The 24848-nt window shown below is 37.1% G+C and overlaps 2 protein-coding genes across 3 annotated transcripts in view; one reads left to right on the forward strand and one right to left on the reverse strand.

Annotated features, from left to right (window-relative positions):
* Positions 1–24848, forward strand: part of LOC306850608 (dihydropyrimidinase-related protein 5-like) — a 618334-nt gene that overhangs the window by 255778 nt on the left and 337708 nt on the right. The window lies entirely within an intron of this gene.
* The window catches only part of LOC306850607 (metastasis-associated protein MTA1-like), a 59895-nt gene that overhangs the window by 21132 nt on the left and 13915 nt on the right, over positions 1–24848 (reverse strand). For both annotated transcript variants that reach the window (XR_013782422.1, XM_079386320.1), the window contains exons 2-3: positions 14885–14952; positions 13516–13609 (exon numbers count right to left, since the gene is read on the reverse strand). Coding sequence is in view for 1 of the 2 variants with exons in the window: in XM_079386320.1 (XP_079242446.1) it covers positions 13516–13609; positions 14885–14952 (162 nt within the window). In the remaining variant the exon portion in view is untranslated. The remainder of the gene's footprint in view (positions 1–13515; positions 13610–14884; positions 14953–24848) is intronic.

Genomic DNA, 24848 nt, shown 5'->3' on the forward strand with positions numbered 1-24848 from the left:
TTTACATGACTTTGAGGTCTAAAAATGACAACAAGACCGTGGAGTCCCTGATTCTTGAAAAAAAAAAAAAAAATGAATAAAATATGAAATATCTTGGAAGTTTGCTAAGGCCCCCTAGTGGATCCTGGCCCCCTGAGTTGAGAACCAATTATCTCGGACCTTAATACAGCACATGCCTTTGTAAAGTCTGCAAAGCTATTCCTCACAGTATCATTTTGATCGCTTAATTCAAATTCAATATGGTGTCTTCTTTTGATTAATATACATGTACCTATCTATCCTTTTCTATTCACTGCCATTTTCAACAAACAAGTGAATCCTTGGGGCATTTAACCCTATACAGCCTAATGTATCAGATTTGATATGCAAAGTTCTCTAAATTAACAACATTAAACCTTCGCTCAAAAACCTGTCGTACACAACCCACTACATGCCTTTTGTCATATATATCATACTATATATAAAAGTTTAAAAATAAATAAAATATATGAAATAAATGAAATGTGTATATACACACACATATACATATACATACATACATACATACATACATACATACTAACATACTAACATAGTGGTGTGAAAAAGTGTTGGCCCCCTTCCTGATTTTTTTGCATGTTTGTCACACTTTAATGTTTCCGATCAAACAAATTTAAATATTAAATCAAAGATAACACAAGTAAACACAACATGCAGTTTTTAAATGAAGTGTTTTTTTTTATGAAGGGAAAACAAAATCCAAACCCACATGGCCCTGTGTGAAAAAGTGTTTGGCCTGCATGGCAGAGTTCCAAGACGAAAACCGCTGCTGAGCAAAAAGAACAAAGGCTCGTCTCAGTTTTGCCAGAAAACATTTTGATGATCCCCAAGACTTTTGGGAAAATACTCTATGGACTGACGAGACAAAAGTTTAACTTTTTGGAAGGTGTGTGTCCCTTTACATCTGGCGTGAACGTAACACAGCATTTCAGAAAAAGAAGATCATACCAACAGTAAAATATGGTGGTGGTAGTGTGATGGTCTGGGGCTGTTTTGCTGCTTCAGGACCTGGAAGACTTGCTGTGATAAATGGAAGCATGAATTCAGCTGTCTACCAAAAAATCCTGAAGGACAATGTCCGGCCATCTGTTCGTGACCTCAAGCTGAAGCGAACTTGGGTTCTGCAGCTGGACAATGATCCAAAACACCAGCAAATCCACCTCTGAATGGCTGAAGAAAAACAAAATGAAGACTTGAGCGGCCTAGTCAAAGTCCTGACCTGAATCCTATTGAGATGCTGTGGCATGACCTTAAAAAGGCGGTTCATGCTCGAAAACCCTCCAATGTGGCTGAATTACAACAATTCTGCCAAGATGAGTGGACCAAAATTCCTCCAGAGAGCTGTAACAGACTCATTGCAAGTTATCGCAAACGCTTGATTGCAGTTGTTGGGTGGCCCAACCAGTTATTTTTAGGGGGCAAGCACTTTTTCACACAGGGCCATGTGGGTTTGGATTTTTGTTTTCCCTTCATAATAAAAAACTTCATTCAAAAACTGCATGTTGTGTTTACTTGTGTTATCTTTGATTAATATTTAAATTTGTTTGATGATCTGAAACATTAAAGTGTGACAAACATGAAAAAAAATAAATAAATCAGGAAGGGGGCCAACACTTTTTCACACCACTGTGTGTGTGTATGTGTGTATGTGTGTGTATGTATGTATGTATGTATATATATATATATATATATATATACATACTGATTATTTATTTCTTATATCTGGCTTTACAGGGTTGAACCTACATAATTTCCACAAGCACTACTATAAAGACCCTAATCAGGAAATCACACCATCTTCACAGGACTGAAAAGTTCATAAGTTTGTGACGGCCATTCATCCAACCTAAAACCGCATCTTTAAACAGAGACTAATCAAACACTGTGCAAACGTGAAAATGACTGCAAACAACCAAAAGAGAGCAAGACGACACAGATGCCTTTTCTTAATTGGGTTTACGCAAACACATTATCACCCTTCTCTTAAAAAGATTACTGGGGATGTACAAAGAAAGAAGACGTCTCTCTTGACAAACCCCACATATATGTGCTGTATGGAGGCAGTGCGGTGGAGAATGATAAGTGGGAGAGAGTCGGGAGGGAGGGAGAGAAACCAGCGAGCGTGCTCCAATTCATTTGGAGTTTCATTAGCGAAAGAGAGAGAGACAGATGGAGAAACATGGAGATGGAAGGAAAGGCAGCAGAAAAAAAAAAAAGAATCAAGGGATTTTCAAATGAAAAAAACAAAGACGTTTGTGTGAAATCAATAAGTATTCCCTCCTCTTCCTCACCCGCTACTACATTCAGCACACATGTATGCTATTGCTTTCTACCTGTCACTAGCTATGCAGTTTTATCTTGCTATGAAGAAATCTGAAACGGTGGTCACTTTACAAGCGCTGCACATGAGTAACCGTTCTATTACAGCTGTTCGTGGAGTATTGACAACCCCTGCTGAGATGGGGTAGAGATGGAGCCTGAAACAAAGAGAGTGAATGGGATAAGATGACACGAAAAATAGAGAACAAGCGAGAGAGGAACAGCCCTGTGGCTACGAGCAGCCTGCAGCTTCCTTGAGAGCCGTCGAGAAGAGAGGAGCTGAACTCAGTAAACTCCGCTTTTAGTTCTGAGAAAGAGAGAAAAAAAAGCCAATTATCTGGCCCTGCAGCCTGCCTATACTCAACAAATTACCTCTCTATTTCACCCGTCTAAACCAATTATCAATTATTGATGAATGAATCACCTTACCAGGTGGAGGGGAAGAAAAGATGAGGAGGTCGGTCTAAGAATCCAGAACCATTTTTACTCGCAACACCTATATTTTTAAAAGATGTTTGGTTCAGTTAACGGTAACTGAATGTCTGCATTCGTCTGTTGATCGTGAAACTTTGTTGGGTTCGAGCACTAAAAATCAGATTTACACATCTTCTGTAAAAAATGGTAACGCTTGTCCAACTAGGGTGTTGTGGGTGGTTCTTGATGGTTGCTTTCAGGTCTGAGTTGAAAGAGTCCACCCTCATATGTCTATAATATTTTGGTCTCAAGATATGACTCTCAGTAAATCTGAGATTTTGTTATGGTTTATCATGTGCCAGAATAATTTTTTTTTGTATATCCAAAAAGTAATAGCACATCTCTCTTCAACACTCTTAAAAATAAAGATGCTTAAAAGGTTCTTCACAGCGATGCCACAGAAGAACCAGTTTTGGTTCCACAAAGAAACATTCAGTCAAATGTTCTTTAAAGAACCATCTCTTTCTTACCTTTTCATAATCTGAAGATCCTTCTTTCGCCACAAAGAAGCTTTTGTGAAACAAAGGTTCTGCAGATGTTAAAGGTTCTTTATGGAACCAATTAGACAAAAAAAGGTTATTCTATGAATCTATGGTATCATGAAGCACCTTTATTTTTAAGAGTGAACAAACCAAACGATTCATGTCCATAGCACAAAATGTGTGGGCGGGGAGGTAGGGTTGGGGATCTAGAAATCCTGTTCTGCTTCATTTACAAAAAAAATACTGGATTTTCTGGACTTTGGATTCTGTTAATTGTTCTTCAACGTTTGGATTCTTGCACTAATGGAGACAGAACGCTGTACTAAAACACTCTGACAGTGTTTTCTGCACCACTATTCAGCAGTGGCACTGCAGCACTACTCAATCTACCACCATAGTAAAAGAAATTTTAACAAGAGACGTGAAGTTGCAGTCTGAAGTGAATCTGATGAAAGATGAGATGGAGGAAATTCTGTTCGAAAGCATTTCAAATGTGTTATCGCCGCTGGGAGCACAGAAACACACAAAAATAAGTGAAAACTGCTCTCTAAAAACAAATATTTTGGTTCAACAAAAAAAATTATGCAACAGTTTGGATGAATCTTTTTGAGTTATGACAACCTCAACCAAAAAACTATATTAAGCTAGAGAAACTTAATTTGTAGGATAAACACAAATTAAGTAGATTATCCAAAAAGGTTGTTACTAATGTATAACAATTGAGCTGTGGCTCTGGAAGCAATTAATCTAATCTATTTGAATTGAAATGAACAGTTAGCACAGCACATGGTCAAACTTATTTAGCATGTAAATTTAATGAACAAGTAAAAAAATTAGTTGTCACTGGCATTAGCACAGTCATTGCTCATATGGTCATTGTAGTGTATACTCTCATGGAGCCACCTACAACCTAACCACAAGCTGTTAAATATAACAGCTTAGAACGCTAAAATGTCTTTCCCTTTACTAAAAACACATATAATATCTAATGTCAACATTTACTGCTACTGCAACTTAGAAAGCAAAAATGTAAAAATATGTTTCTTTTAAATTTAAATTTCTTCCACAAGTTTATTTTATAAACAGTATTGAGCAAATGTATTACATTAATGATCAAGATTAGTATGTCAACAGAACATATCAAAATAATGATTCATTTGAATTTTTCAATCATGCATTTGTTTAAGGTGTAATAACAGGTCCCCGATTTTCATTTTAGAGTTTATTGTACAATCAACAATGATACTTCTGATTCTTTTGTATAAAGTATTAGCCAAAAAAATACCCACAGGTTACAGTATGAATCTAGAAACCACATTCTCTAAATGGCAAGTCAATACTTTTGCAATGTCCAAATTGAAAAGTCCTGAATCAGTATAACATGTAGTTAATAGATACACGTTCACATTTTTTTTATTAAAAAAGTAGCCGTACCAAAATATTGTTTATATACACACTCACAATTAGGGCTGGGTATCGAGTTCGATACTTTTTAGGCACCGACCGAATTGCCTCGATACCACCAAGTATCGAAAAACGTCTTGTCGTTCGGTACCAAATTTCGATACCTAAGGGGTTAATCTCATCACCGTCAGTGAGCCAATAATCCTGCAGCACTAGGTGTGTTTGACTAGAAGCGGCGCTGATAGATCAGTGTTTGACATCCGCGAGAGCGTTTCGAAAGCGTACGGAGCAGTCCGCTCTTTATATCGCGCGGTTTGTTTACTACACACAGACTGAAGCTCGCGTAAAGCTCGCGGTGATTTCAGCGTCTGCCGCCTTACTAAATAAGGACATAAACACATGAACAACATCTCCAGAACTGCTGTGAGAGTCACTTCATGAGCATTTTACCGTTTGATTCGAGTAAAACTAGCGTCATATCATATACACACAGAACTGTAAAGGTATTCCCGGAAACCCGTCAAAATAAAAGTTCGGATTAACTTGGAAGACACTGCGCAGAAATATATTAATATTGTTCAGCGGACAGTACTGCTACTACTAGGCTACTATTAAAATTATTCAAACTCTTATTATTATTATAATTTTTTTTTAGAAATGATCACACAACAGTTATTCCATTTTTTTATTTTAATAGTAAACCCCCTTTGTTTGCCAAAATAAATAAACTTTGATTTTCAATAATTTAAAGAAATTAAATTAATGTTTTATGTCTTCATTTGAAAACCAGATACAGAACACAATTTCTGAGGAAAAATAAAACATTTCATAAGGCTATTTTAAGAATAAATTGAAATAAACTAAGTTGTTTTATGCATTCAAATAATTAGACATACTACACCAGAATTTAATAACAATAAAACATGTGGTGAAAGAAAATAAAACACCCACTTATGAAAGTGGATGAAGATTTAAAATTTCTTGAAGTCTTTAACAACCTAGAAGTGATGATGTGTTTTAAAATGAACACACCCTAATGTAAACGTAGCCTAACAGATGTGTAAACTGAAAACAATTTGAATTTTATTAAAATTATTTATTTATTGTGTTGGATATATTTTGTTCCTTTATGCAGTGGCTCAGGAGATGAGGCTTTGAGTCTGTATAAATATCAACATTAAAAAATAGTTTTTTGAGATAATGTAATCTTATTAAAACTGATTTCATAAAACTGGTATCGAAAAAAGTATCGTTCAGGAACCGGTATCGAACTCAAGGTATCGGTATCGATAATTTTTGAACGATACCCAGCCCTAGTCACAATATATATACTTTTACTTTCTTTCAAATCAATACTGTTGTTTTGAACTTTCTATTCTATCTTGAAAAAGGTTTCACTGTTTCTATAAAATATTAGGTAGCGGTTTTCAACATTGATAATGTGAAATGATTCTTTAGCAGCAAATCAGCATATTAGAATAACTTCTGAACTATCATGTGACACTGGAGTGGAGGCTGCTAAAAACTAGAAACAATATTAAAACAGAAAACAGTTACTTTAAATTATAATATTTCACAATATTATTGCTTTATTGCATTCTTGATCAAATAACTACAGCCATGGTGAGCATAAGAGACTTCTTTCAAAACACCAAAAAAAATACAAAAACAAACAAAAAATAATAATTAATGGCATCAGAATGATTAGAATCCTTATGACTCGCATCCTTAAAAAGTTCAGCCCCGTACAGATGTGTTATATCTGGAGGTCCAGAGACTATTTTTTTCTACCCTCACATGCACACACACCAAATACAATAGGTACAGCCTCCATAACACACTCTAAAGCCTCCATCCAAAAAGCTGTGGCCACAAATACACACACTTTGGCTTTATATGTCACATAAACCCACACCACGCGCAACCTTTCTGTTGATAAGGACATGAAAGGATACGGAGATGAATTCCAGTGCCTTTTTCCGACCACTGTTTGTTTATTTTGCCCTTCCAGTTCAGGAAGAAATGTAAAACACACAAACACATCTCAGCCGTGACTCAAAGCTGTTGCGCTCGGCACTGAGAGGTCGAGCAGAAAGCACAAACAAGTGGAGTGGCTGAGGCCGACAAGTGAGGTGATTCCAGTGAGTAGTTCACAGCAGGGCCAGGTCTCGCTCTCGGCACACATGGCGCCTCGCTGCCTCATGCTCTCAGGGCCCAGCAAGGCGGAGCCAGCATCACAGAGAGCTAAATATTTCATCTGTGAGTCACAGCACCCGCACGCTGCTGACTCCTCCAATGCTCAAGTCAAGTTCACACACCACAAGCTCTGCTGGGTTATATCAAGGGTCAAAGAGCACTAGAAAGTAGATTTCAACAATTTCTGGAGAAAGTCAAGAGTTTCCCCATGCACAACTCAGAAAATAAGAAAATAAAATGAATGAAAATAGAAAAGAAAAATAAAGAAAAAAGACAATACGTTACAATAAAAATATCATAATAAAAACCAAAAATATAGAGAATACAAAAAAGAGAACTAAAATAAATACAATAAATAGGATAAACTATTTGCCAAAAAATAATAATAAATATAGATAAGAGAAATAAATTAATAAATGCAAGGAGAAAGAAAAATAAAATTAAAAAAGAAAAAGAATTAAAGAAAATAACAAATGTAATGAATGAATGAGAAAAATGTAAATTAGTAAAAAGAAAGAAAAAAAATAAAGAGAATAATAATTTATTTTAAAAAAAGAAAAAAAGATTAATGCATGCATGTGTGAATAAATGAATGCATGAAAGAATTCATTAATGGAATTTCACCAGAGGAAAATAATATCAATTTTAATTTGGGGTTAACTATTCCTTTAATGCATGCAATTAGGAATTTGAACAAAACCCTAACCCTAAATATGTGCAACAGCAAAAGTGATACTTGCAAGCAGCACTAATAATGCACAATGTGTTGAGGCACTGCCTCTAGATCTCGCATGAAGGCACATGGACCACCTCCAGCCAACACTGAACTTGTGTCTTCCCTCTTCTCATTGGTTAGGCTTCTCCCTCATCCTCCCTCTACTTGGTGACTTTTCTTTTTCCTTACACTCTTCCACTCATTCTTCAACTCCCTTTCCCTTTTCCAAAGGCAGAGACAGGATGTAGCCCACACCCATGTGGTGAACAACCATTCCTGCCATGCATTTTTCACATATTGCAAATGTCTGAAGGTCCACGGAGAGACTGCTGGCATTAAAGAGAGGTCCATACACACACACAGAGCGAGTTCCTCTTGACTGCATCTGTGTGGTCCACATGAACAATTAGGCTTCACGGTCTCAGAATCAGACTTGTGTGTTGCGGCCCAAAGCCGAAATCTCTTTTATACGTATAAGCACCGTGTCAAACCCCCGTACTTACAAACCTCTCAGATACCCCTCTGCTGATAAATCTGTACAGCAGCCATTTTGGAGGAAGGTTCTGATCACAGCAGGAACAGATTCTCTTTTAAAAGACTCACAACTACCATTCATTAAAGAGAGGAGGGTGTTTTAAGGGCTGTCACTCATCTGAACATTACATAATGGATGACAAATATCTTGCAGCTTTTTGCCTGAACCTCTAACAAGATTTAAAGGATTAGTTCACTCCAGAATGGAAATTCTCTATCATTTACTCAACCACATGTCTTTCCAAACCCACTTCCTTCCATGGAACAAAAAAAAAAAGAGATATTCTGAAGAATGTCTAAGCTGCTCTTTTCCATATAAAGAAAGTGAATGGGAGCTCTGGGTGTAGAGCTACAAAAAAAGCGTTACACCAGGTTTGATGCCAATGACAATAAACAAAGAAGAACGTACAAGTCTAGAACGATATGAAAGTGAGCAAATAACAATTGTAATTTTTAGGTGCACTATTTCATTAACGGGATAAAACGCAAAATCTGTAAGACCTTCGTTCATTTTCGGAACACAAATTAAGATATTTTTCTGACCCTGCATAGACAGCAACACAAACACCAAATTCAAGGCCCGGAAAGGTAGTAAGGACATCGTTAAAATAGTCCATGTGACATCAGTGGTTCAACTGTAACGTTATGAAGCTACAAGAATTATTTTAATATGTGAATAATTTTATGTGCAAAGAAAACAAAAATAATGTCTTTATTCAACAATTCCTTCTCTTCCATGTCAGTCGTAGAACCCAGAGGTGCTGCACTTTGTTTATAAGCAGAAGAAGCATGCTGTACATAAAACAACCTTTGTAAGCATGTCTGAAGATTTAGACGGAGAGGATGATTTGTAATGTTTTGTCCAGTCTTCATTATTTGAACCAAAATATACAGATGATGAACTAAGAGAGATGGACGTTCTACGTCAGAACACCAGCAGCATTGCACACGTGTCGTGGTACTCTCATGAATACACTTCGAAGACTGACAGGGAAATGTAGAAATTGTTGAACAAAAGTTGTTATTAATGTTTTAATGTCTATTAATGTAAATAAAGTATTTTCGTAGCTTCATAAAAATAAGGTTGAACCACTGATGTCACAGACTATTTTAACAATGTCTTTACTACCTTTCTGGGCCTTGAACGTGTCAGTTGCATTGCTGTCTATGCAGGGTCAGAAAGCTCTTGGATTTCATCAAAAATATCTTCATTTGAGTTCCAGAGATTAACGAAGGTTTTATGGGTTTGGAATGAAATGAGGGTGAGTTAACTAATGACAGAGTTCTAATTTTTGTGTGAACTATCCCTTTAAACCAAAGACACTAAGCCAAAAAAAGCAAAGCATTAAAGGGGACCTATTATGAAAAAAACAATTTGATAAGGTGTTTGCACACAGTTGTGTGGTCACAGTGTGTGAAATCAACCAGTCTATAACAATAAAAATTCACACACATTTTTTTTTTTTATAATCCCAATAAATCATAAACAGTTTCTCAGAACAAGCGATCCCAGATTCTCCCTACCTACACGTCATCATAGGGAGAAATCCCCGCCCATTTGTGATGCTCTGTGCCCCATTAGCATAATCACAACCCTAAGTGAGAAGCAGCAGTCCGCCATTTCTGTTTTCTTGCAGTAACTGCTTGTCAGCACCAATGAGGCATTACAAGTGCCGCGTTTTGGGATGCAGAAACGAACATAGGAGTCTTCATAGACTTCAAATCCTGGGGGGAAAAAAATATCGGCAAAGTCATATAATTTTTCTGATTATATGATTGTGCCAATCATTTTACGCCAGGCTGACTCACAAACGAGGGTCATTTCAACACTGAATTTTACCAAAAGTTGATTTTGAAAGAGGGATCAATACCAATGCTGTGTGCGCAACATTAGCTCCAGACAAAGTAAGCCCATTTTATTTTCCAAAGCCTTTCTGAAAGCGCTTCTTGGCACTCTGTAACGCTAATATTGCTAGCATTGTTCGCCTGTTTTCACTGATGCAGCCTTCACATGCTACCAGAATGATTGTAAATAGGAATGTGATTGTTAAAAATTGCATATGAAAGCAATGTGAAGTCGACCTCTTGAGAGTTTCTGAAATTTCAGTCCGTGAGATTGTTTATTTTTGCCAGTATGCCAGAGCATGAGCCCTTGAAGCTCCACCCTCTACTGAAAAGGCGGCCAGGAGCACCAGCTCATTTGCATTTAAAGGGACAAACTAAAAAATTGTGCGTTTTGGCTCATACCCTAAAAGTGGAAATTTTAACAAGCTATAAAAAATTATCTGAGAGGTATTTTGAGCTAAAATTTACATACACACTCTGGGGACATCAGAGGCTTATTTTACATCTAGTAAAAAGGGGCATAATAGGTCATCTTTATAGTAGTGGTGTCAAAATTAGCGCGTTAACGCATGCTATTAATTATTTTCAGATTAACGCGTTAAAAATATTTAACGCAATTAACGCAGGGGCGGGGCTAGGGTTGGCCACCCCATTCGCAACTGCTGCCTCTGTCTCTTTTTTTCTTGCAAAGGATTGCGTTTATTTAGATGCAGAATGTCTTTATGACCACATCAAACAGGAGAAGTTTCAGACACGTGCTCTATACGTCGCCTCCACGCCAGACAAGCGCGTAAAAGATACTGTGCTCGTAGCGCGCACTCTTCAAATACACGCACAAAGGTGCCGGTGCGCGCTGTAGCCTATATCATTTCATATCATACAGCGAAAGAAACTACGTGCATGCAATGTCGTAGTTATGCCGTCAGTTAAGGCATGAAGTTACCAAAAAGGCGATTAAAGCTGCCTTAAACTGTGTGCATGCATGCAATATGTTATGCGTCACATTTAAGTACATGTCTCTGAAATGGTTTTAAAAACTGTCCTGAGGCCCCCTAGCACTGTCTCCCTCGTCTAAAATACCCAATTCAACTCATCCGCTCATTAGTTGAGACTTTCAGACCTGAAGTGAGTCAGAAAATGTAAAGAGATTTGTGAGAAAATAAGATGCATGTCAGATCCCCATCACCTTCAGCAGCAGCAGCTTTTAAAGCAATAGCAGGCAAATAAGCTAATAACCAGCTGCTGTGATGTCTATTAATCCAAGAACAAAAGAAAAAAGAGGAAATCAATAACTTTTATAGTTTTAAGGGGTTCATCTATATTTAATTTAGAATTTATTGTTTGGTAAGTATTCATTTTCTGTATATTTCTGCTGAAGGGCACAGGTAGCTAAATATGTCATTTATTATAATGGGTTCATGTGAAGATTGTTTTAAGTTCACTTAAATTAGACGTTAAGTCTAATAAATGTTAAAATTGATAGCTCTCAATTATACTGTAATGCTGAATGGCTACAGTCAATGGTTAAATATTCAGGGGGCAAAACATTTTTTTTATAGAGACATCAGTATTGATATCAGTGATGCTGGCCTTCAATCATAAAAAAGATACCATTAAAGAAATATTAAAAATATACTGTCTTTATGTTGTTTGTACATTGTACATTTGAAGATTGTTTATTTAAAAACTTGAATGTTAGGTGGGGTTAAGCGTGATTAATCACGATTAATTTTAGAAAAATGTGTGATTAATTAGTTAATTTTTTTAATCGATTGACAGCACTACTTTATAGTTGTTCAACAGTGAATCTGAATGTGAAAGTGATAACAAATGTGGTTAAAAATTAAGACTATAAAAAGACTCTCTAGATTGCATCAAAGAAATGTGCACCGTCAGCACATTAGTGGTGTTCTGATAAAGAGCAAATGTAGAGAAGCAAACACGAATGTGATTAAAATCAACCTGCTATCAAAATAACTTAACACACAACCACATCCATATACACACACAGGCTTCCCATATTGTGCACGGTAATTTGCCTATGAAGACTTAAATGAAGACAATATAAAGACTATTTTTTGTACGATCATCTGGTTGATGTCATTGTGAAAATAACATGCTATTAATTAACAATATAATATTTTTAAAAAATACATTCATTTTATAGACTTTAAAATAAAAGATAAAACTTCTATTAAATAAAAATCACTGGTTTTATTTAATCAGGTCAAATTCCAACCAAAAAATAAAAAAATAAATATACTACTTTTTAATCAAAATGTATTATTCTCATTTAAGCTGACAAAGGATGTGTAGGCAAGAAAAAAAATATCAACCAATACTATTATAGCCTAATGTTTTATCCAATAAAATCTAAATGGATAAAATTAAACCCTACCTAATATTTTCCAATGATTATTTTGTTTCAATACGTACAGGTAATACAAAATTCCAATGTGTGTGAATGGTGATCCATGTTTTCTAAAGAAGCAAATGTACACTTTACTACAAGGTACCTTAAACTTGAAAAGAGATGTATTCTAAAAAAATACAAAATTGAAATATAACGAACGATCACTTGAGATAAACAGAGTTTACTGTAGCTCTGTATGATAACAGACACCGGGCGGATGTCTCCGGAAACAAATTTCAGGTTTGGTGAGCTGATTGTGGGGTGGCCATTGTGGACCGCAAACAAACTGGAAGACAGCTACCTAGGAAGAAATAAACTCCACAAAGTAAGCTACTTTTTAACTGAGGGCACCATTCAATCCATTTTCCCCATACATTCTGCGTTTTCTATTTTATTTTATTTTATTTCTCAATTCTGTTACAATTTAATACAAATGTATCTAATGAAATTAATAATTTTAATAATCTTTTAAAATATAATCAAATAAAAATAAATAATTTACATTTTTGTTTTAAATAAGATGCTGCACAAAAGAACTGCAAATTAAAACAAAAAAATGGATGAACAAATATTTGGTTGTATGATATCCCTTAGAAATAACTAAATTATTATTACTACTTTGAGAAGTATACAACAGTAATATATTTCCATCATAACTTTTTCATGTAAAACTGAACATTTATTCTTGCGGGTTGATCTTTCAGTTTCAGTTTGACAGTGGTTTTCCTCAAATTAAACGGTGAAAAGCTGATGAAGTTATTCTCAGAACAGCTCTGGAGATGAAGTTCATGTGAACTCACATATTGCAACAACAAAATGCTAAAAAAAAAAACACTGCAAGCGTCACGTGTGTTTGTGTTCATGTAATAGACTTGCAGACTTAATGTGGGTCGACATGCACTGACTGGCTGTTGTCACCTTTATTTCTGCTGTGTGATAGGCTGTCACGTTAATCCATATCGAGTAAACTATCCAGAGTTTATCATCGTTACCAACACAAATTTCATTGTGATCTCGATATGATATATGCCCTATCTCGCCCTACATTTCAGCTCAAAGCATTGTGGGTAAAGTAGTCTTTGACAGCTACTCACGTGCATGTTTATCAGCAAGGGCGATGAGCGTTGTAGAGATGTCTCTGCGTCGGTAGAAGCACACCACTTTGGCCTCCACATTCCCATTTGCTGTCTGCAAAAGGAAACAGAGTTGTCACAGCAACAGCTTCTAGACCAATCAGATCCTGGGGAAGCCTCAATATGCAAATTGAGGATCAAATCAAAACCATGACCTAAACACCTCTGCACTTCCTGGGTGATGGAGAGAAGATGAGGAGGGCAAACAGGGGGATGCAGTGTGATGTTAGAGGATGTTAAAGGCTTACAAGTGTGAACAGTACGAAAAAAGACAGAAAGCTGTAGCTTTGAGATTTGTCATTTAGGAATGGGGTTTTGCCAAGCGCTCACTACTAAACTTGAGCTTGTCATCCTTTGCATATTTAAAGGGATAGATCATCCAAAAATTTGTCATCGTTTACTCACACTCATGACATTCCAAACCTGTATGATTTTCTTCCTTGCAACACGAGAGGTGAAATAAAAAAAAAAAAAACTTCTGCCCACTATTTTCAATAAAATAAAAGTGAATAAGGACTGGGGCTTGTCAAGTTTCAAAAAAGACAAAAAGCATCATAAAAGAATGATTAAAATGAGTGAGTTGAAGTAGCAAACTGAATCAGCTGAATTAGGGAATGAATCAATCAGACCAAGGGTTTAGAGTTAGGCCTATGATTTAGTCTGGTTTAAAAGGTCTAGGTTGTCTAAAGAATGTTCCTGACTCGGAAATTGCTACTACTTTTATTTATACCATTACAGTATTTATTTACTTTTAGAAGTAGCTTTTATTTTTACATAATCAGTTTTCAATTTAATTTTAGTTTAAGTTTTAGCAATTTTGACATGTTTTGTCATTTTCATTTAAAATATTTCTATTTAGCTTTAATTTCTTTTTTTTAGCATTTCAACTTTTTATTTGTCAGTTGTCAAAACAACATTTCCAAGTTTCGTTTACAGTTTTAAAATGCAATTTCAAATTATAGTTCAAATCATCTAATATTTATATTTCATTTTATTTCTCTGTGGTTTAAATTAGTGAAAACAATAGTTTAGTTTAAAAAAAACATCAGTAATTGCTTCATAATATTTAGAATATAGCACAAAAGCCACATGGACCACTTCTATTCAGATGTTTTTCTCATATTGGAGCCTGAAAGCCCAAGTTCTCATTCTCTTTCATTAAATTACCAAAATTTCTCAAATCTCTCGCAATTGCATTGCCATTTGTTCATATCTGCCACTACAATCTGGGCTTTTTGTCACAGACTTAAAGCATTAAAGGGTGACCATCTTCAGTCTTCTACTGTTCGATTGGCTTTTTTAGCACCACACACACTGGTTTGTCACTCACCTTGTTGAGTTCCTCTATTCGCCTGATCAGCAGTGGGTTACTGGAGGAGTTTTCGAAATAAACATAATCTGTGAGGACAGAAAGAAACAACCGTTAGTGTTGTTCACACACCTACAGTCTGTCAGCGACAGGCAGCATCTCCTGTCACGCTCCCACACCTGCTGAGGCTTACTGGACTGTTTCAGAGACTAAACAGAGCATTCTCCGCCGGGATACATGACAGGAGCGCCCGCTGCCTTTTGGCGAGTTCCCCAACAACAACACTTGAAAACAAATGCGTTGACACTGTGAAAAGCTATGGTGTTTGTAACTCAACCTCCTAGATAACCTTCAGCCGCCACTTTTGCCTGGCACCAAACGACATGCCAGTATCAGGACTATCAGAGGAAAAACAGACCATTAAACCCAAACAAGACACTCTTTTTTTTCGCTTAGGACATTTAAAAATGTTTTTAAAAATAAATTAAGAATACAATTCAAATACACATTTTCTTTGTTAACTTTTTATTGAATTTTCTTCCTAAAACAGCAGTAACAAAAAAAAAACAACAGTACAAATTCAGAACCCACCCCAACGCACTATAAAGTAATTTTCACATGGATTCCAGAAAAGATGACAACATCAAACGCTGAATGACACAAACTACAAATACACAATTGGAATAAATCTCTTTTATCATGAGCTTAGCTTTGGAATTAAATTCATTTTGCATTTCAAATGAAAATCAAAAAAACCTATTATGCCAAAAGTGTCAGGGTGATACAATCATCCTGATAATGTAATGAAAAATTCTTAAAAAGAAAGCCTTATTGTTTGAAAAACACTGTCTACTAAATCAAGGTCATGTGTTGCCACCAATAAAGTCATGTAGTGCGACCAACAAGCTGAGTGAAAAAAAAAAAAAAAAAAAATATATACAGGAAATTGCCATCAAGACGACCCCTGCAGAACATCATGACTGTGTTTCAAGGTCAAAAAGCCTCTTGAAATTTCAGAAAAGTTAACTTTTATGACAAGGCAAGGTTAGTTCTGGTTCTTTAATGTCATGTGGCGCAACGATATTTATTAATAATTTCAGATGTGTTAAAAAAGAAAATTAATTGAATGTACACACACATACAGCGCCCTCCATAAGTATTGGAACAGTAAATACAAAATTGCTCTGTTGGCTGTGGAGTCAAGACATTTGAAAATATGATTAAAAGATGAATATATGAGAAAACTACAGAATGTCATTTTATTATTAGCCGTTTCAACACATATATGTTTTACCAAATAAAAAGACACAGCACTTTTAGAGTTCATCCCACTCATTGATGTGAGCATAAGTATTGGGACAGTTGAACATAAGGCAGATATAAAAGATTAAAAGCTATTATTTAGTTGCAGATCACTTGCGCACAATCACAGCAGTGAGTCTGTGACCCATAGACATCACCAGACTCTTGGTCTCATCCTTTGAAATGCTTTTCCCAGCCTTTAATGCAGCCAATTCCAATTGTTGCTTGTTTTGGGGAGTTTCTGCCTTTACTCTCCTCTTCAGCTGGTGAAATTCATGTTCAACCGGATTTAAAAGACTTTCCATTTCTTTGCCCTTTCCTTGACTGAACTGGCAGGGTGTTTTGGGTCATTGTCAATACAATATGAAGCACTTCCCAATGAATCTGGTGGCATTTTCTTGAATATTGGTAGGCAAGATGGTTTTGTACCCTTCCTAATTCATTCTGTTACTGTCATCATACATCAAGTCATCAGTAAAGTTGAGAGGGCCTGTTCCAGAGGCAGCCATGCATGCCCATGCCATGACACCATCTCCACCATGCTTTACAGATGAGGCTGTATGCTTGGGATCATTTGCTGTTCCCTTTTTTTCTCCAAATTTTTGCTTTCCCATCACTTAGATAAAGGTTCATCTTTGTCTCATCGGTCCATTAACACAGTTCCAAAACTGGCTCACCTTTGTGCTTTTTTGCAAACTCTAATCTTGCCTTTCTATTTTTGGTGCTGGTCAGAGGTTTGCATCTTGCTGTGTAGCATCTGTAATTCTGTGTCAAAGTCTCCTGAGGACAGTAGATTAGAGATCGACCGATATATCGATTTGCCGATATTTTTCCCGATATTTAAGCATTTTTCCATAATCGTATATCGGTTTTGTAATATCGGATTCCCCGATAAACACCGCCATCTTGCGGACGTTTTGAGAATTGCGCGCAGGATCGCAATTGCAGCGCGTCTGAGGGGAGACGAGACAACAACGGCGTGCAGGTACTTGATTTGCTGTAGTTAGTAAACTATTTAATATTACAGTCATTAATGCACAAATTAGATGTATTACATAAATGCCTGATATATAGTTTATGCAACTTGGCTCTAAGAAATATGATAAATAAGATACTCTGTCAAGCCCTGTCCCTATAAAGATATAACTTTGCCTGAAATAACACAGCCATGAATTAGAGCATGTTGGAAATAAAAGCGCTGAATTGAATTCTCTCTCTCTGTGGTCTATTAGTCTCGTGAAGTCGGAGTCACGTAGATAATCCGTCAAGTCCTCTCCAAATAAAGACGTAACTTTGCACGAATTAAATAATACAGCCATTAACGATTGCATGTTGGAAATAAAAGCATTGAATGTAATTCTCTCTCTGTTGTCTATATGCTCATCGTTATTCTCGTGAAGCCGCTTTCATATTGCAGTTCACTCAGCGGTTGATGCTCAAGAAATGCTCAGCACGGCCACTGCATGTAACTTTTAACAAGATTCACTTTTTGAAACACCCTAAATTGTATTAACACTTACTATATAACCATTATTTAGTTTATAAACATCTAAATTAATACAACTCTATGGGAATTCTCTGCAATCGATCGCAGTTTGAGTAGCCTATAGTTCTGTGTAAAGGCATATAAACCGCGCTGTCAGCAGCATAATTTAGAGCATGCCAGTTGAGAAATGCAATAAAATACAATGCTTGTTATATTCCAATATTCCAGAGAATATTATTATATTCCGTGAATTAACATTATCCAGTGCTTATAAACCTACTAAAACTGTAGTAAAAATGAAGTTGATATGACTCCTGTTCTTTATTTATTTTCTCCATTTGAAGACATTAGCCATACTACGTTTATTTTGCTTACTGCTAATATTAGTGTTGCTGCTAAAGCTTTTTATTGTTGTAATACGAAGATTAAATTTAACATGACAGGGCTCTAGACTGCGACCAAAATGGAAATTTTTTGAGAGTTAAAATTTGACGTGGTCGCATTTGTACGAGTGCATGGTCTGCGCTACTCCAAAGCGTCTGCTTCATACAGCGCGCGCTGCCAGCCGCAGCACATTATAGCAGGAGTCAGATTTCACTGATCACGTGAAGAGAGGTGCTTTCAGCACGAGCGCTTAGTGGGTAGAGCCTGGTTTATACTCGGCGCGTCAGCACGAGCGCGAAGGTGCGCGTCGCGGACGGAGCGCAACGGAGGATTTTGTTTTCAAACTAAAGTAAAAGACCGCTTCTTAAACCAGAGAAGGTGAACATGCAAGTCCTGTCAGCCACAGCCAGTTTAGTTTTACTTTTCTTTTTGTTTTCGTTTTGAGAAGCTTGTTATCTTTGCTGTTTACCTCACGTTACGCTATAGAGGCTTTCCTTAATTAAAAAAAAAATATTCATATTTATTTGCTTCCTCAGAGTTTGCTAAACATTCTGTAATATACTCGGTATATAGCATGTGGTGTGTCCTATGCCATGCCTCGTCTTATTCGTTTTTGTTGATAAATGTTATGTAAGAGTTTGTCATTGTCAACGTACTGTTTTATTGTTGTTGTGCTTTTTAATTAAGAATAACAATGAATCCATCTTTTGTTTTAGTCTTAAAAAGTGAAAGGTGTATAGATATAAACAAAAGACAATGATCGTTTCTTGTAAAATGTGACACCAAGATCGCAAATTTGAAAGTGAAAGCGCACGAAAAAAGGAATTCCTGACCACAAAATTTAAATCACAAATACAGATGAAAAAGAACGAGTTGAATGTTGAACACTTTCGTTACCATATAACTATAAACTATGATAAAAGTTCATCAGCATGCATTGATTAATCAAATGTGCAAAAACAAAAAACAAATTGCAAACAAATTATGTGCTCCTGAGACCAACTGAGAAAGTTAGTAGCAAAAGTGAGATCAGTGGGAAGAATGAGTCTAGAGCCCTGCATGAAAGACTGCTAATTCTCAAAACATTTTTTGTTAAGATGACTGAAAGGAGGAAAAACCAAAGTGAAGTATGGACTTACTTCACACAGTCATTTATTTACTTTATAACAGTAAATAAATATCGGTTCTGCATATCGGTTATCGGGCACATAAGCATGCAAATAATTGGTATCGGTATCGGTTATAAAAAATCAATATCGGTCGATCACTACAGTAGATTGTCAGAGCATCACCCCAGCTTTCTGGAAGTTGTTGGTGATTTTACAGACATGTCTTTTAGGGTTCATTTTCACAGCTTTTATGATTTGTCTGTCATCAACTACTGTTGTTTTCTCAGCCGATCAGGTCATTGTTGGTTGCTGGTGTCGCTGGTGGTTTCCAAACTCTTGATTTCTCCATGCCTTTGTTTTTGCTAGAGCTCTAACTGACTTCATCTTTTCTTTTAGCATCCAAATTGCTTGCTTTTCTCTCAAAGTCAGCTCCCTCGTCTTCATCCTGGTTTGTGTGTGTCATCATCGATTGCAGGATTCAGAATACATAAGTAATGGATATAACTGATACGACACATTCCATGCTTTTAATATCTGAAGAATGAATGCAACAGGACACAGCTGATCACTTAGAAAGACCTGTGAGGCAACTGTTCCAATACTTATGCTCACATCAGATAGAGGGATGAAACTCTAAAAGTGCTGAACTTCTTAGCTGGTAAAACATATTTGTTGAATCACCCAATAATAAAATGTGACATTCTGTAGTTTTGTCTCATATTCATCTTTTATTCATATTTGCAAATGTCTTGACTCCACAGCCAACAGAGCAATTTTGTCTTTACTGTTCCAATACTTTTGGAGGGCACTGTATACATATATGTACACACTTTATAAAAGTGAATTTAAAAAAAAAAACTTTCTAAAAACATGGCACGTGTTTTAAACCTGACTTTTAAAAGATTCTTTTATCATAGCCCCACTTTTGCCATTGACCCTCCTACCAATTCTCTCAGTTCTTCTTTCTTGCGTCAACCATCCTTTTCCCGATGTATTTGTGTGTGTTTGTCTTCTGTGCGTGTGCTGTTGGCCTTGCTCCAGGGCGTGTGGGCTCTGTGCAGGCTTACGACTCTGTGGGATGTCCCCCGCAGGCCTCAGGCTTGGTGGGGTGCCTGGTCTTAACCCTGTGCGCGCCAGGACCTCTGGCAGATTACACCCCGCGTACAGCAGACGGCATACACACACACACACACACACACACAGTAATCCCATGGTTTGGTGGTGGGGGGCGGGGGGACCAGAACATCAAGTCTGGCAAAAACACGTTCGCAAACTCAGTGTTTGGTAACACAGCCATGTGAGCCTACAGTTCCCGTTTCAGAGAGAAGTCTGTTTACCAATACATCAAAATGGATGATTTTCCTGAACAAGTGGGACTAAACTTTCAGGACAGACAGCCGAGAGTTATAAACATTGGTTTTGGTTTTGAAATACAGCACTATCCTACAACCCTTTTTTTATTTTTGAATTTTTGCCACATTGAGAAAAAAAGAGATGAGAAAAGATGAGAATAAAGAGATGTCTTGAGAATGATGGCATGATGCATGAAGCCAGTCAAACTGGACTTACAATGCTCATATCCGCGGCTTAATACATCAGATCATAAACAGACAATCCACTCAAAAATATTATGAAAAATGTTGACAACCAAACAGTTTCAGTTCCCACTGACGTCCATTACATTTTTTGTCTATACAATGGAAGTCAACGGGAACCAAAACTATTTAGTTACCAATATTTTTCAATATTACAAGTGTTCATCAGAAGAAATGAAGAAATGCATACAGGTTTGGAATGACATGAGGATGAGTAAATGATAACAGACCTGCCATTTTTGGGTGAACTATTCCATTCCCAAAATACAAATGTGATATGCTCTATATGAAAGCAGATTAAAATACCACATTAAAAGTGCAACATAATACGGCTTCAAGGTAATATAATCAGTCCATTAATACAATCCAGTTAGAATATATTTGACGTTTAATGTTGTAATGTTGAGCAGAATTTTCAGATCAATGATATTTCATGCTGGGTGGGCTGCCCAGCTCAACACCACAGAAAAAGAAAGCAAACAATCGACAAGCGACTACTCCTCGTAGCCACAGCTGATTAAGGCAACATGTTGATTTACATGTAACAGGTAGCTTTTATCACCTGTCACTTTATACCAACAGGCTTAGAGCAGACACAGTGCTGGCCATGAACATGTCCTTTTCAAAAAAAAGCTCAGTCTACAGCACCACTGGCTATAAAGGGACAGGAAGTGTCTTTGGTACGTTCTCTACACAGTCTCGGTGATATAACATCTTAGAAAGTCTGGGAGGCAGTATGTTCTTGTTTGTTGTTTTTTCTTCTACCAAAAAGTGTATGCTGGCTGTTCTGCAAACATGTGGTCTGTAGCACCTTTCTGAGACTTTCAGATAGATCTATTTAATGTCAAAATACACAGTGGGTCTACTCTAATAGACAATAAGTGAACACAAACACAGAAAACTAGAGATGTAAATGTGATCGTTTTTGTTTTTTTTCATTTTGAATGCATAGTTTTCATAAGCCCCTTTCGCACCGCTTTGGTTCCAGAACTAAAAGTACAGTATTAAAGTACTAGGACGATTTTGTGTGAACTATTTCCCAGTACCATTTAAAGGGTTGCATTCGCACCGACAGTGGGTACTAGGAAGTGACGTAAGCCGGTCGACAGCGATGTCATTTGATGTAACAACGACGTTAACAACAGGATGGAGGATGCTGTGATCAGAGCTGTGTTTTTGTTGTGTCTCGCGGGTTTCACAATAATGGACATGGAATGTATATGTTTACACGTTTTAAATGATGGCGGGTGAGGGCGTTTTCGTTTGCGTTTAGCCAATCAGCATACACTTATATCACGATAGTTCCTATGGAACAGTTTTAGACCCTACTCTGAAGTAGGAGCTAATTTAGTTCCTCCAAACGGAGTTCCGGGAACTAAAACCGTTCCTAGTTCCTGCGGTGTGAACACGCCAAAAAGTGGGTAGTTCCACAATTAGTTTGGGTCCTATGAAAAGGTTCCTGCGGTGCGAAAGGGCCTATAATTTAGATTAGACTTATTAAACCATCATTCAAAAGGTTGAAAGAAAATAGCTAATTCTTTTATCCAGCAACGTTGCATTCAACTGATCAAAAGTGACAGCAAGACATTTTAAAGTCTGTGTAAAGTCAATTTTAAATGTGTGTTCTAAATTTATCACACTACAGAAAAATGTGTTATTAACCACCCAGCCAAATTTGAATGCTAAAAAAAAAAAGCCAAGTAAATAAAATAAGGTATCAAAATCTTGAAAAAAATAACCAGTATTCTCTGCTCTCATACGCTGGGGGCATGTCCACTGGCGGCACTGAAACCTCGCCCACTCGCAGTAAAGCTGCCGTCTCTCTCAACTGCCTTCCTCTAGCAGCTTATTGAATGAGGAGACCGAGCTGTTTTGTAAATGATCGCAACCAGGTATTATGCATTTACGTGTGAAGGCATAGCTAGCTAACAAACTGTAGGCTATAGTAACTAACAGTAATGACAGTAACTCGCGATTGAGCCGTGAACCACTGATGCTAATGCGCTCTAGTTATTAGGTGTATTCGACTTGAAGTAGCGCTGCAGAACGATCAGTGTATGACATCAAAGTACCGTGAGAGCAATTCGAAAGCATCAGGAGCGTCTGCTCTCTGTATCTCTCACTGTACTTTGATGTCACACACCAGTCGGTCTGCAGCGCTGCTTCAAGGCGAACACGACTTACAGGGGCGTTCACACCAGACGTGATTTGCGCAAATAAAATCGCGCTATTCGCACGTAGTTGGACGCTTGAACATTTTGAGTTTACGTGCTCCATTCGCGTCTGGTGTGAACGCACCATTATAGTGTTGGGGGAGGGGCCGTGTTCGGTGGCTCGATTGAGTGATCGAGTCATGATTTAGCCCCGCCCAAAAATCCTGATCGCGAAAATGGTGAAGAACCGTTTAACTCCACAAATAAACACTACATAGTTCACAGTCTTTGTAACATGTTTCAGCAATGCATTTCTAACATTTATAATGTGTTTACAATGCTCAGAATTGACTTTACACAGACTTTTAATGATATAGCCTAAAAGATTTCCTTTTCAATTAAATTATGTTATTCTGAACTTTCTAATCAAAGTATAAATAAAAAAATAAATAAATGCAGCCTTGGTGAATATAAGACTTCTTAAAAAAAAAAATTATAATAAATATATATATATATATGCTGGTCATAAAATTAGAATATCATGAAAAAATTGATTTATTTCAGTAATACCATTCAAAAAGTGAAACTTGTATATTAGATTCATTCATTACACACAGACTGATATATTTCAAATGTTTTTTTCCTTTACTTTTGATGATTATAACTGACAACTAATGAAAGTCCCAAATTCAGTATTCAGTATATGTTCAATATTGAAGACACCTGGTGCCACACGCTAATCAGCTAATTAACTCAAAACACCTGCAAAAGCCTTTAAATGGTCTCTCAGTCTAGTTCTGTAGGCTACACAATCATGGGGAAGACTGCTGACTTGACAGTTGTCCAAAAGACGACCATTGACACCTTGCACAAGGAGGGCAAGACACAAAAGGTCATTGCTAAAGAGGCTGGCTGTTCACAGAGCTCTGTGTCCAAGCATATTAATAGAGGGGCGAAGAGAAGGACAAGATGTGGTAGAAAAAGTGTACAAGCAATAGGGATAACCGCACCCTGGAGAGGATTGTGAAACAAAACCCATTCAAAAATGTGGGGTAGATTCACAAAGAGTGGACTGCAGCTGGAGTCAGTGCTTCAAGAACCACCACGCACAGACGTATGCTAGGCTTGGGTTTCAGCTGTCGCATTCCTTGTGTCAAGCCACTCTTGAACAAGAGACAGCGTCAGAAGCGTCTTGACTGGGCTAAAGACAAAAAGGACTGGACTGCTGCTGAGTGGTCCAAAGTTATGTTCTCTGATGAAAGTAAATTTTGCATTTCCTTTGGAAATCAAGGACCCAGAGTCTGGAGGAAGAGAGGAGAGGCACATAATCCACGTTGCTTGAGGTCCAGTGTAAAGTTTCCACAGTCATTGATGGTTTGGGGTGCCATGTCATCTGCTGGTGTTGGTCCATTGTGTTTTCTGAGGTCCAAGGTCAATGCAGCCGTCTACCAGGAAGTTTTAGAGCATTTCATGCTTCCTGCTGCTGACCAACTTTATGGAGATTTCATTTTCCAACAGGGCTTAGCACCTGCACACACTGCCAAAGCTACCAGTACCTGGTTTAAGGACCATGGTATCCCTGTTCTTGATTGGCGAGCAAACTCGCCTGACCTTAACCCCATAGAAAACCTATGGGGTATTGTGAAGAGGAAGATGCAATACGCCAGACCCAACAATTCAGAAGAGCTGAAGGCCACTATCAGTGCAACATGGGCTCTCATAACACCCGAGCAGTGCCACAGACTGATCGACTCCATGCCACGCCGCATTGCTGCAGTAATCCAGGCCCAAGGAGCCCCAACTAAATATTGAGTGCTGTACATGCTCATACTTTTCATGTTCATACTTTTCAGTTGGCCAATATTTCTAAAAATATTTTTTTTTGCATTGGTCTTAATTGATATTCTAATTTTCTGAGATACTGAATTTGGGACTTTCATTAGTTGTCAGTTATAA

Source organism: Barbus barbus (assembly GCF_936440315.1).
Source record: "Barbus barbus genome assembly, chromosome: 30".
NCBI classification, from domain to species: Eukaryota; Metazoa; Chordata; class Actinopteri; order Cypriniformes; family Cyprinidae; genus Barbus; species Barbus barbus.